The sequence below is a fragment of the Tachysurus fulvidraco genome, chromosome 3, assembly GCF_022655615.1.
Source record: "Tachysurus fulvidraco isolate hzauxx_2018 chromosome 3, HZAU_PFXX_2.0, whole genome shotgun sequence".
Lineage (NCBI taxonomy): Eukaryota > Metazoa > Chordata > Actinopteri > Siluriformes > Bagridae > Tachysurus > Tachysurus fulvidraco.
The window spans coordinates 16,613,057-16,628,138 of record NC_062520.1 but is presented as its reverse complement, the minus strand read 5'-3'; the positions used below and the strand labels follow the sequence as shown (position 1 = coordinate 16,628,138).

General features: G+C 34.9%; 1 protein-coding gene across 3 annotated transcripts in view; it reads left to right on the top strand.

Annotated features, from left to right (window-relative positions):
• Positions 1-7,960, top strand: part of grik2 (glutamate receptor, ionotropic, kainate 2) — a 137,934-nt gene extending 129,974 nt beyond the window's left edge. For 2 of the 3 annotated variants that reach the window (XM_027149716.2, XM_047811863.1), the window contains exon 17: positions 5,785-7,960. In XM_027149716.2, the coding sequence (XP_027005517.1) occupies positions 5,785-5,949 (165 nt within the window). In that variant the 3' untranslated portion in view covers positions 5,950-7,960. Of the gene's footprint in view, positions 1-156; positions 402-5,784 lie in introns of those variants that run through there. The other variant, XM_027149717.2, reaches the window with a different exon arrangement.
• Positions 7,961-15,082: the final 7,122 nt, after the last annotated feature.

Sequence of the window (15,082 nt, the reverse complement as noted above, 5' to 3'; positions counted from 1 at the left end):
TTGCTGACATGCTTTATTGCTTTTGTGAGTCCAATTTTTTCGTCTTCTTTTCCTTACAAGATCGCATTTATACACTGATGTGGTTAAATTCACTCATATGTAAGGGTTACAATAAAAAAGAAAAGTGAAATGCATTTAATTAACAATATTTTCCAGACTTTGCCAGCTGGAGAGCCAGCTACTCTTCTTGATGTATGTCTCTGAAGACAGAAGGGATTTGGTTCATATGCTCAGATGGCCACCATGCTTTTCATCATGTCTCTCCTCTACAGCCCTGTCTCACACGCCCCATTTCACCTCATTATTCCTCCCTTGGTTTACTAAGTGCACGATTTACAGAAGGATTGTTGACTCATTTAAAACAAAATCAGAATCAAGTAGGTATATTTAGGAAAATATTTCTTTTTCACCTAATCAGTACTCATGTATTTATTTATTTTTTATTCAGTGATGTCTCTTGATTTCAGTTTTTTATTTAAATTTGTCCACTGGAAATAAATAAGTTGTTTCTAATGCAATTAAGTGCAGCATTTGTAATATACTGTAGTGAATCTGTGAATCTTTGGCACAGATTTCAAGATAGTCTTCATGCACATTAACTTCTGCTCAGATTGTCAAAATCTTGATTTGACCTGCTACTCGTGTAGCAACATGAAAAGCATCGCTACACCCTCAGCTTTTCTTGTTGTAACCTGGTGAAAGCTTTGACTACTCCAGTGAGTTCCACATAGCCCCAATTAGCCCCTCTCAGCAGGTCTCTGGCTTTAAGAGCCATCTCCAGCACCCTCCATCGATCACTTCCAGTGGTATTGTTTGTTCAATGAAAGCCACCGTATCGATGTTTCACACTATCCTGTTGTGAGGTGTTATTCTGTAGGCAAGTCCTTTAGTTTGACTTAAGAGGAGATGTGCGCCATTGGCACATAGCACTGGCAAATAATCCACATTTAATAGGCAACGCCTGTGAATTTCATGTAGATATCTGTCAAAAAAAATATGATGTAAAAACGTATTATCTAATATTTAGATTATTTTTGACTTACTGAATGCAAAAGTAATGTTCCATTACTAGTGTATTTTTATTAACAGATTCAGGGTTTAGCTTAAATGTGAGCACTGCATCATGGAGACTGAGCTTACTTCATCCCCCCTCTGTCAGAACACATCTTTGAGATGGTTTATTTGACAAAAACACACTCTTCAGTCACACACTAGTGAAATATCCCTGAAATTCATGCCTCTTGGTGGGAGGTTTACTGCTGAAATAAAGAGATTAAATTATATTTCTACCATAGCAATAACAAATGCACTTGTTGTAATATATCTTATTGTAAACCAGCTGTAAAACAGTCTTTCGGTAGTTGTTAAGTAGACGTTATATAGACTATTATCTAACAAAGGACTCTAAAACTCCCAATGCTCTCTGTGGCATAAAGCTCTGTAAAGCAGTGACACTAGCCAATCATGGGTGCATGTGACCGCATGGGTGAATAGGACTTTCCTCTGAATGCCTCACATCACCCCTGACATTGGAGGAAACAACGGGTTGGTAGCTGTTGTGTGATAGAAGAGAGGTGCTTGATGCCTGGGAAAATATAACTAATTTAAACTGAAAAATGATAAGAAAAATAAAAACAGAAAAGCTTGAAAACTAGAAGTGGAGCTTTTACCTTGACTTAACCTCATGTACATGTTAAGCTTTTCATTTCACAATTTCCAATGACTTCTATTTATTTCACACCAGCTGGAATGTTTTCCATTTATTGGAGCTCAGTGCTTAATGCTAGGTGCTTTCACACTATGAGTGAGTAAATACTGTATATCATGCAAATTGTCAGTACTGGACTGGCAGATTATCATAAACATGCGTTACCGCTGCATACGATCAAATAAAGTTTATTAGCTCAACAAAATAAGCTTAGTGTGCACAAAGCCACTTTCCATGTGTTGGGTGTAAAAGGGACATTTATTACACAGATGGTGTCTGAACATGGGGGCGTGTCAGCTGGAAAAGAGGCAGCTGGAGTTGCTCTTTAATGAACAAAACAATATGGACTTTTTGAAAACAGGACATGATGTAAGAGATGGATACTAGCTAAAAAATATAGTCCTTTTAACATGCAAAAAGACACGCTTAATGTAGTGAGGAATGGTGAGAGCAATGAGAAAAAAATAAAATATACCTAAATTAAATTAAATAACATTAAGCATTAAGGAAAAATATAAAATGTGACAGTATATAACCCTTTTTAAGCGGTAGGGGACGAAATTAACGAGTAAAAAAAAGTCTGGATGTTAGTGAGATCTGTATGACTATGCATTTTTTTTTTTTTTTTTACTAATTTACCATTTTCATTTTTTTTAGTAAACAGTCAATAGGATTGATTAAGGATTTGACTGATGTATTTGTTGCATTCGCAGCTCTGATTACTTTCTTGCTTTGCACATCAAATTCTTTTTTAAAATGCTTTCATCACTCCATTGATTCTGTGCATCTATGCTATACTGCCCTCTGTTAACCTTTCATATGCACTTAAATAAATGTTTTACAACAATAATGGCATTTTCTCTTGTTCCTGTTTTTGATGCATTTTGCCGCCACGCTTTTTTCTGTCATCCTTCTTCCATCTTCCTTCTTTTCTGCCACCCACACTTTCCTGTGTTAAATCTGTGCTCGCTGCTCTCTGAACTGCTTAAAAGTAAACCTCTCTCCTGAGAGTCAGGAACAAGCAGCTGAGGGTGAAGAAGTGAAAACACACACACACACACACACACACACACACACACACACACACACACACACACACACACACACACACACAGAGAGAGAGAGAGAGAGAGAGAGAGAGAGAGAGAGAGAGAGAGAGAGAGAGAGAGAGAGAGAGAGAGAGAGAGAGAGAGATTAAGTAGACTGTAATAACATTTCTGTTACAAATATTATTCCTTTCATAGTTTCCAGGCCTATGTTTTGTTTTATAACAACCATTTCCTAACACCACACATATTTATTTAACTTTAAACTTACTTACGTACATTATTTTACTACAACATTTCTTACAACAGCTGAGAATGATGTGATTATCTGTCTGTAATTTGACATGACTAGCACATGACTATCATACACTATGTCCACTCTAGTTGTTAAATTACACTCCAAGCGCCGAATTACATTAACGCTGTAACACAACACATTCAATACAGCTAGCTACATGTATACATTTCCTGGGAGGTTGCACTTTAAATACCCTCAGTGTATTCTAACGCTTTATAATTATTTAAAATGAGAAAACGAGCCGTTTATACTGAGAAAAATATCTGTATCACCTCTAACAATTAGCCAAATGTGCAGCTATTGCAGGTGCTAGAGTCAAAATAGTGAGAAAGCGAGAACAAAAAAAATGTTCTAAATAAACTTCCATCATTATCCAACCAAGATGGAGGTGACAGTCTTATCATTCTTTCCCCCAAAACACAGTCTATCAATCAAGAGTGAACATGGAGAGCAGATGGATATAATGAATTCAAAACTGTCTAAAAAAATCAGTGTATCTGTATAAGAGAGCTTGATGTTTATTGTGCTGGACTGGTTCAATTGTAGTACTCTTAAAGCCAGGGAAAATACATATAAAGTAGAGTGATAAATAATGTGCTATCAAACTAATAACACTTCTATTAATGCACAGATCTCATAAAATAAAAGCACTATCCAGTGTGTAACTCTCTTATGCAAATGTTTGAGTCTGCATTAGCATAAAAGCTAGTGTGAATGTTCTATTTAGTCAGCTAATGAGTATTCCATCAGCAGCAGTAGCGCAAACCAACAGAGAGAAGATGCTGTAGGTGGCAAAAGAGATAGATAGAGAGAGACAGAGAGAGAGAGAGAGCAAGAGAGAGAGAGAGAGAGAGAGAGAGAGAGAGAGAGAGAGAGAGAGAGTTGAGACTCGAATTCCAATGTGCTACGTTATACTCATCTCAATAACAAAAGTACACCAGTTTAAAATATTGTAATAATTAATCTCATTTATCAAATGGGATATGAATGAAAGAATGCAAAATCATTAGTAAAACATTTATGTGAGAAATTTGGTATTCATGAAAATCATGTAAATTGAAAAAAAAAGTTGTTTCTCCTACTCGTTCTCCTGGGCTCTGTATATATAGTTACTGTATATATCTCTTACAAAAAAGACTAACGTATTAAACGAGTAAAATGCATATCATTTGTATGGATTACTGCTCTTTAATATATGTAATATACTTAAATTGTATATATTTTTAATGTTTCCAGCATTTAGCATATGTTCTTATCCAGTGATTTGGATTTCCTAAAATCCAGTCATATGATATTAGTGGCATTAATTTATCAATATAAAAATCTAAAAGAAATGAGAAAAAAACAAATCTAAAATTAGGATAAATGAAACAAACATTTGATTATGACAAAAGGGAATTGTACCAGAAAAATAGAGGATGGAGCAGTCTGTCTGAGTCTAAACATAAACAAATGCCTCAGCAGATGGAAGATTTAGCATTTTTTATTTTATGTTTTTCATTCCAATTTTTTTTCACTACTGACACAGTAGTGAGTCAAAACAATTTCCACATCTATATTTCAGGCTTTTCTCTTATTGATCATTATGTGCTCACAGCTGTCTGTGCACTTGAGCTTTTTGGGGCTTTACTACATGCAAATGTGTTGTGCTGTGCACATGCTTGGTAATTTATGGGTGACTGGCATTCATCAGCATATACATGCAAGCATGAAGAAAATCAGTTCCTAAATCTGAAATTTCAACAAATATTTTCAGAGAAGGGGTTATAAATGAGACCCAGATTCATTCTAAAGTTTTATTACAAATAAAATAAAATAAAATATTATTATTATTATTATTATTATTATTATTATTATTATTATTATTATTATTATTATTATTATTATTATTATTATTATAAAAACAATAAGAGCTGCAAGCAATAGGCTGTGGGGTACAAGCAGCCTTCAGATATTCTGTTGTCAATAAAATAATTATTTAGATAACAGGATTTATACCAAATCATCAAATATAAACATTAAAATGAACCATTCTAGGCACTTTATCCAATCATTAACTTCTATACAAATTTACTGTATTCATATCCACATAATAAAACATTCAAGCCCTTGACATGGTTGGTTGTTCACTAGATTAAATGTTATATTCATTTGTCTGATTTCTATTCAAAAAAGACAGTCAGTAAGAAGGCTACAGAAAAGAAAATATTGAATATACGGCACACAGTCAATTATTTATCAGGGATATTTTTAGGAACAGCAAAGCATCTCTTTTTGTCTGATTGTTGAATTCAGCACTTACAAATGCCACGATGTCTCTGGGAGAGCAAACATGAGGGGGAGGGAGAGGAGAGGTAGCAGCTTAATTGGCCATGCAGCTTCTTGGGATTTGAGTCTGAGAAAATGTAATATGCATCAACAAGTCATGGTGCTGCAGCAGCAAGGCAGGAAACGGCAGGGTGAAATCTTCCGTAGAGAAATCGCTTTAGTTATGATGCGCTCTGTGTGCATCCAGATGGACAGCAGCATTGATCACACTGTAGCGCTCTTCCTCCTTAATGCCTCTTTCTTTTCCTCCCCAGCATTCTATAATCACTCCCCTGCACATGCACAGCAGTTTAGTATGTCCATCAGTGCATGCATGTAACACACATTCGGCATTCAATATCCAGTAGAAATCATGTTTTACATGAACAGAACATAACTGATTGTTTCTTTCTCATCCCTCACAGAGGTCATTCTGCAGTGCCATGATGGAGGAACTGCGAGTGTCCCTCAAGTGCCAGCGCCGGCTCAAAAACAAGCCTCAGCCGCCCGTCATGGTCAAAACGGAGGAAGTCATCAACATGCATACCTTCAATGACCGGAGATTACCAGGCAAAGAGACCATGGCATAAAGCAGACATTTGCTTTCTTCCTCTCTTTTTAAAGGCGGAGGAGGAAAAAGAAAAGAAAAGAGTCGTAGAGCAGGGTGATAGCTACGTTTATACATGGGGTGGGAGATTAGGAACATGATTGTTCAGTGTTAAATGTCATTATTGTTTTAAAACAATTAGTTATGGGGGGAGGGGAGGAGAAATTGCAACATATTTCCTGTGGAAATAACTTGATTTTGGGCAAAATTAAAGTGAGTTACCGCATCACTCCTGCCACCAGGGCATTGGCGATGATTGGTACTTCTGGATCTTTGTTCTGGATATTTTATGAAGAAAATACCAAGTTAGATAAAGGAATGGGATCAACCTGTATATGGCTGAAGGTGGACTATCCCTTCATTATGTTCATGTTAGTTTAGGTTTGTGAATCTGTAATCTCTTTGGGCAGCTTGACCATTCTCTGTGTAGACGCCACATAGAGAACAGTTGAGTACATTAAAGAGAACTAAGAGACTGATGTAGACAATATGGGGATGGGGATTCTCTAATTATATGGACAAAACAGTATAAAACATTTTTAATGTGTATATTTCTGCTGATTTTTTATGGTCAGTCCCAGTCATGGTAAGAGAAACCAGACATAGTTGATCCAAAATCCTGAAATATATTTAGAGTCACAGCAGAACTACTGTGTGTTAAAGACATTTCTTGAAGTCAATCAACTGAAAGAAGGAAATATTTCAGGCATCAGGCAATAAAACAGCTTAATTTGCTTGCATTTCAGTTCACTACCACCAGTATTATTAAGGAAGATGGAAGAGAAGATTCATCATGGTTACTTTGTATTAAGCATGTACACTGATAGATTAAGAGCGTATCAATAAAAATGAACGTGCCTATTACTGGCTCATGAAGAATATCCCAGGATGCTCATCACCGCTGCAAAATATATAGATCAGTTTCAGTAACTAAAAACAAACAAACAACAAACAATTAAAAACAAACAAAAAACACACACACAAAACTTCCCCTAAACCCTGCCCACTTCAACACACAAAAAGAAGAAAACAAACAAAAAAAAAAGGAGTCACAGCGCTCATGCTATATTTATTCAAGTATTTATTGCTTTATTTATTGTTTTTAATAATTTGACAAACTCTATCTACATACATTAATTAAACACCAGTGCATTTTTGCCACACCACACAGTCGAATTCATTCCAATGTCAAGTTTCTTGTTTGTAAGTTTTTGTGGATTTTATTTCAGGAAACGAGAATCCTCACAAACTTGTGCAAATGCAAAATTTATATGAAGTGTTTTTTGTATGAAGAAAAACAAATCAAAATTTTGTAATAATTTTTATCAACACAAGATTGACCATGGGCATCTTTCTCTTCTTCTGGTGAAACGGATCAGGAATAGCCAAGAGTGTAGATTTAAGGAGGCTCTGGGACCGCTGTCTGTCAACATGGACCAACTTCATTAGATCCACACAAATACACCCAAGACCATAGCACCAGGTCTGTGTAAAGAGGATACAGAGCCAGTGTCCATGATACATTGCATCCATGGACATGAGTCACCTTAAAGGTCCATGAAAAGAAAAGTGTGCTAAGCATGCTAGGCAGTGTTGAAGAGACAAACGTTTTGGACAAATCCTATTTTTATCATGTAAAATGATCATATTTAAAGAAAGATATTTTTACTTGGGGTAAATGATAGTAACGCTAATACTAATGATACTAAAATATATACATATATAGATATATACAATGAGATAAATGATGGGGATGACCACCGTTGCTTTTCATTCTACACCCCTGATTTACAATAGACTGCTGGGAGTGCAGAGAACATGTGAATAAATGGTTAAACTGGATAAATGGATAAGATGTCTTTAAAATATTTCAAGATTCTACACTAATTTTGACCATGTTGTGAAATCAGAACCAATTGTGCACACAATTTACTGTCTAAAGTTGATGCACAAGTTTAAAGAAAATCATTAAAAAGTTCAACAGACTTGCCTCCTAGCCTCCATCATTTTCTTACATGTACAGAAAATAGAGCTGCTCATTACGGTATATCCATTATACTTATACTTTCTCACACATATATGAGAAAAAGAAGACTTTATACATCACATATCCATTACAGAAGAGAATAATTTGGTGGTTAAAGGCCTTGCTCAGGGTCCAACAATGGCAGAGCAGTGGGTTTAACCCATTACCTTTTTGATCACTAACGAACTAATTGATCACTAATTCAATTTTATATATATGGTAGGCATTCATTAGGGCTCTGGGTTAGTTATTATTCCTCTGGGTTAAGAGGAATAATATATAGTTGTAGTTTTTTTCATTCCTCTTTTTATTAAGATTAATAATTAGATTTATTAATGAATTAAATGAGAGAAACTAATCCTTTTTTTTTCAGGGTTGAGTGATATGACCCAATATGCACACAACAAGTTATATCAGAACCAGAATCAGCTTTATTCACCAAGCGTGTTAACACACAAGGAATCTTTTGCATATAGATGTATAACAAAGACTAAAAGTGCAAATAACACAAATAGAATATTTGTATTAAACATGATATACTGTATATAAACTGCACCTTACATACCTAACATTCAAAGGCGCAGTTGAGTTCTTTACAGATGTGCCTAGAAAGTACTGTATAATACTGTGAATACTGTACATTTATATAAAGATTTTCCATAGATTCTAGTTAAAGATATAACACTGAGAATATTGCACTTTCACAGACGGGATATGTAATACCGGGTGTGCATTTTAGTGCAAAGTGAATTATATATTATTCCTTTTGTACTACAATTTCCTACGATTGCAATCATTTTTATATATCAATGAACATCACATCACACTTTTATCCATTTATATTTACTACTGACAAACTTCTTCAAATTCCTGTTAACACTTATTTTATAGCAGACAGTTTACTTTATAGCAGCTGTAAACTATCATTCTCTCACCAGCCTCCCTGTTTCTGTCCAATCAAGTTAAAACAAAAAAAATGTGGCTTGTCATATTACTAAGATGCCAGGAAGCAGATTGTACTCTGTCCTGAAGGCTCTACTATGGTGGAACTTTTAATTACAAAACACTTACACTAGAGATTCCTTCCAAAAATGTTGCTGCATAATGCTGCATCACTAAATTTACTGTTATATATCTCTCTCTGTTAAACAAAACATTTTGAAAACTGTTTAAAATAATAAATAGTAAACTCTGAGGTGAATTTATATGGTGACAATGACAAATGTAACTAAGGTTTTTTCCAAAAAAAAAAAAAAAAAAGAGATGCGTGGTTATTATGATTTGTATTATACTATATATATAAATTATATGAGATGGCTCAGACATTTTTTATTTAAATAAATGAATTAAAATCCTTAAACAAATGATATTTAAACATTAATTTTAAATCATTACTGTTATGAACACTATTGGGTTTAGGAAAGAAAATAGATTTTTCTTTATACTGTGTGTGTGTGTGTGTGTGTGTGTGTGTGTGTGTGTGTGTGTGTGTGTGTGTGTGTGTGTGTGTGTGTGTGTGTGTGTGTGTGTGTGTGTGGTCCTTCAGCATGTTTTCTTTCATCAGATTGCTGCCATTTTCAACCACAGCCCCACTTAGCCACAGTCTAATCTTCCTGCCTCTGGCTTAGCAAACATAGATAATGAACCTACATGCAGTATATCGTTAATTGGCTAATTATCTTGGCTGGCGAAGACTGGCGATGATCTAGGGATCAGGTGTACACTTTGTTACTTACTTTGTTTTGTAGTCAGTTGATGTGCAGCAACAAAATAGAACCACTTGAGCTTACTGTACTTAAGTATGTACAGTACATCCACATCTACATATTTACTCCAGTCCATTTTAAAAAAGCAAATGGCTGATCTACAATTCCAACCTTCAAATCCAAATAACTTCTCCCACTTTATATGAATAATCATAATAGTTGAAGCCGACTTAACTTGTCGGCTAGGAATTGTCAAATAATTTGTTGTTAAACTAAACACTATAATTGTCCAAAATCTGTTGAAGTCATCTTACATAAGCAACCAAGACGTTTCAGTCAATGCGTGTATTTAGAATATTAAAAAGACTAAGGTTGTCTCTGAGGTTGATTTACCTTGAGTCGAGGTGTCTGAGGGGTGTCAATTACTTAGAAACTCTGACAAATTTATCCTAATCAGTAAAGCTTAAATTCATAGTTACTGATGTACAGAGTATATACAGTACTCTGCACTTGTTTCTCAACAGAATCAATACTGAAAATTAAAGATGTCTTTTAGCAACTAGGCTAGTATTTTATTTATTAATTTTTTTCACGACCAGCAGCCTTAAGTGGGTTGACTCTGTATAGTTATTTCCTCAGAGGCATTGTTATATGCTTCAAACTGTGCACAAATGGCTTTTAGCACATCTGGGAGGGGGACATTACTGTCACAGGCTAATAGTGTTGTTCTATAGTCAGTGATGGCATGAATACCATATACACAGTGGGCTAAATATGCACAAATCAAGAGGCGCAGCACACAACAGCTTGATGTGTCTGGAATTAACAATCAATTTACTGAGGCTCATCTCACAAATGCAGATTTATTAAGTTTGTATGCATGTTTCATATATAACATGCAAAGGTTTTTTCTAGCTAGTTTTTGCCCACTGTATATAGTTTTCTTTTGTTATGTTTGCTTGTATGTGATAGTACTGGACAAGCTGGCTCTTGCTGCCCTGATTTGAAGGGAGTTTCAGGGGTTTTCAGCAGTGAATGCAGCCCTAACTTCTGGCTGGCACCAGTGATGTCTTGTAGGCAGTAATGCCACCTGAAGTTGGTTGAATCTGGAAGTAGAAGCATCCCTAACCATATTATAGTCAGTGTGCTACAAACAGTTGAGAAGTGCTGAGATGGCGCCCTCTGGCCTCACTGGTTTCATAACTTTTGCACTTTAGTGCAAGCAGACAATGCAAGCAGCTGGAGAGTTGGAGAGTTGGAGAGTTGGAATTGGAAAATTGGAGAATAAATTATGTCCACTGGTTATAGGGAACAAACGAGAGAGTGTTTTTCAGGCAGCAGTGGTAGATTCCCAAGGATGTTTTACTCATAATTTTGTATACTTTCATTTGCATTTACTCACACTGTATTCTGATTGTAACCATGGGCCAATTACATTAGAGTATGTAAATTTGATTCAAATTCAGCTCATTAAATCATATAAAGCTCATTAAGATTTACAGTTTTGAGAGGGAGACAGGAATACAGCTGCAAATTTCCTAATTATCATTGGTAGCCATGTTGATTATGTCCATTACCTGACCTGCTTTTCTGTCCTATGGTAAAGCAAAGGACAAGTTGTATACAAATTCCTTAACACACACTTTGTTCAACAAATATAACATCGATCTCTTTACTATATTGTATTTGTTTAGATTTCTCTTAAGAAAGAATGAAGGCCAGCTCTGCACAAAAATAACACCACTGGGTACATTTTTCCCCTCAAATCATTATAATCCAGTGTCATATTTCCTCTTTATTTATTTTTGCTTTGTGTAAAGTTCTGCGTTGCTACAGTACAACATTATATATTCCCTACATGTGTAGGCTTTATGGGCTGAATTATAGTCCAATACATAGCTCTGGCCAAATGGCTCAAAATATGTAAGCACAATAGTGATGTATTGTTGAATTACTAGATTAGTGAACTGTACATATAGTGCATCAAGAATTGCAATATACTGTATCAATCACAGTTTAGTAGTTTTCACAGCAGCATCTAGTCTTTATACAGAAACACACATTAGGCTTGGGCTAAGAAGCCCTAGCTACAGTAAATCAAAGTAGGTAACAGGAGCAGGTACCCTGATTGGATATTATAAATTGTAGATTTATCAAGCTAATATTTGGTTATCTATCTATCTATCTATCTATCTATCTATCTATCTATCTATCTATCTATCTATCTATCTATCTATCTATCTATCTATCTATCTATCTATCTATCTATCTATCTACACACATACATCTATATATGGTAGGCACTCCTTAGGGCTCTGGGTTAGTGATCAAAAGGTTGTGGTTGTTGTGTCAACCCATTGCATTGCCATTGTTGGGCCCTGAGCATGGCCCTTAACTGTCTCTGCTCAAGGGGTGCAGTTTCCTTAAGAAATACAGCTGATACTGGAAATATTGTTGTACCTTTTATGTTACCGAAGGCTGAAAAGAGGGAATTTTGATTTTGGAACACAAAAAAAGCTAATTCTTATAAAACAGACAATTGATTTAGGACTTCTTTTATTAGGTTTAACAGTGAGTGTTTATTATTTTGATTGTCATCACAAAACATTTATTTCACAAAAGTAAAGATGTTAAAATCATATTGATGTGCATGTTAAAATGCAGAGAGAAAATGGGTTTCCCAACACATCTTCCACATCAGGTAATGTGATCAAAAAATCAGACCAATTATGTAATGAATGTAACAAACTCACACTTATGCCTGTAACAGTGTGATGTAACAATAGACCAAGCTCAATCCCCTCAGGGTATGCCAGTGAGAAATAAAAGCAAAGGAAGCCCCAAGACTGTTCTGATGCTGCACTGTTCTTAGTGAGAAAACATAGTAGGGAAGAAGAAAGACTTACATATCCCAGCTGCACAAGAATATCAAGCTCAACAGGGTAAAGCCACATGAGCTAGGCTTGGAAAAGGAAGAACTGACAAAAATGTTATACCCTCCTGAGACATGGGTGTTACAGACATAATCCCAAATTACACTTGAGCTAGGTCCACCAAACCCTGTAGAGCGTGACAGCTTAAGCTAAACCTGGTCCACATACATCTAATGGAGCATGACCAGATTACGCACAGCTGAGTGTCACTCCCTCAGTCCAAACACAGAGGTAAGCAACAAGGCATTAGAGAAAGAGTTGAAGTACATCTTGAGCTAGAGTACATAGAGCCATGACTATTAGTTGCTTTCAGTGTCAATATTGCTGCTTTTAAAAGTAGGGAACATCAACTGCAATTAATTTTTTTTTTTTTTAGTATTTATCTTAGTAGTTGTATATTAGTTATGTGTGTATGCAACATTACTATTTTTGTTTTATTAATTTAACTTTCTTTCTTTCTTTCTTAAACACAAAATACTCTACTATAACAAAATACTCTGAACAAAACTTTGTTAGCAGCTCCTGTGCCAGATTGAACTTCCTCAGCTGGTGAAAGAAGAACAACCTCTGCTGTTGTGGCTAATAAAATAAAATACACCTAATGATTGATGCTGATGATTCAGATCTTTTATTCTACCTATCAGGGTATAGACATTTTTAATTATCAAGCACATGCAGCAAAGAATATATTTCAGTGTTTTCTGAAAAGCCTCACCCCTGTGCAACATCAAGTATTTTAGCACAGTGTGTAGGAGTCATAGTGTGACCTCAAGAACTTCCCCACAGGGTTGCCTCTCCATTGCATCAACATGCTGTGAACACATACAGTAGATGTTCTGATGATTTGTGAGCTTTCACAATTCTTTTGTTATTTTTAATCTTCTGTGAAATCAGAATGACATTTTGACCACCTGTGACACGTTACAGGCATTTTGCAAAGATGTGAATGAGTGTAAATATTTTAAATATTTGAAAATTATGCAAAACAATTTGAAATAAATTTGCAGTACATCTTTCTATGTTGAATAAGGAAGATCAGTGTAAATTATAGAATTAACCCAACACCATCTAACAATGTTTGTGTATGTAACTGCATATGGCAAATTCTATACACAATGTTTATGTGTTAATCATTATTTTAACTAACAAACATGCACTAACATGCACTAACATGTGCTTAAGGTGATTCCCACATTCACACATGAATTCATAAGACTCACGTCGTAGTTAAGGTTAGCTAGTCATTAGTCTGTGATTAATACATGCATTAACTTATCATTACTTCATATTAAAGTAATTATTAATTCAGAACTTGAAAGAATTAAAATTCATGTACTGTTACTGTAAATTGTTTTTGATTATGTGTTTATAAAATTGGAGTCTTTAAAATATGAAAAATGTTAATATGACAAACGTAATCTTCTTAATCTGCTTATTTAATGCATGCAAGATCTCAGAGCTGTTTAACTGTTCAAACACATAAAGATATATTGTATTTCAAACTATAATGCATAATTCAAGAATATAGAATCATTTAAGAAAATAATGCATTTCTTTAATGCTTTCCTGTAGATTAAAATGAATACTATATCCAATTTGTTAAGACTGGCGAATAAATGTGGGATATGGTTCTATAGTAATCTATATGTTTGAACATGAATTATGGATTTTGTATTAAATATTTATTTTCAAACCACCAGCGCTAGATGATGTGACCTTTTCTCTTATATTATATTCTTAATCTTTGTTTTTCTGGTACACAAAGCATCTCCAAATCAGTCCAGTCTCCAGAGTCCTCCTCCATGATAATCTCATGATTTTGCTGCATTCTTTTTTCAGTTGTTTATATGTCTTTAAGTTTTGTTTAAGTTTAAGTTTTCTATGTCTTTAACTTCTGCTCTTTGGCACTAAGGTTTGTTAGCAAACACAGAAACAATATAAGTTCCAGCTTGTTTTTAACCAGGCTTAGAGGCTCATTTAATTGCACTTCAGTCATATCTGAATTACACACACATATGATGAAACACACAATAATAAATCAGGACATAAGCATATTCAGCTTTATATGCCTGATAGGTATACAGGGAACTGTATATACAATAATCTGAGAATTCAGAGTAACTGCTCACTCATTATAATGGATATGCTACAGCTCTTGACGAGCTTATGATGGAGTATCTCATTTTACTTTAAATAATATTCTTAATTTGGGGGTGTAGGACAATACATTGAACTCATTTGCTGTTTCTTACGATGGAGTGTCTGTCTGCTATCCATCTTTAAGAAAGATGAGCCTGTCTGAGATTCATTTTCTCACACAAAGAAGAAAAGACTGCTTTCATCCTGTTCAACTCTATGGACTTGATAGAAGTTCAGATTTACATTCCTCACCCTTGTAACTGATTAATTATTGACACATATAATAAATAGTTACAGAATACAGTGTTTTAT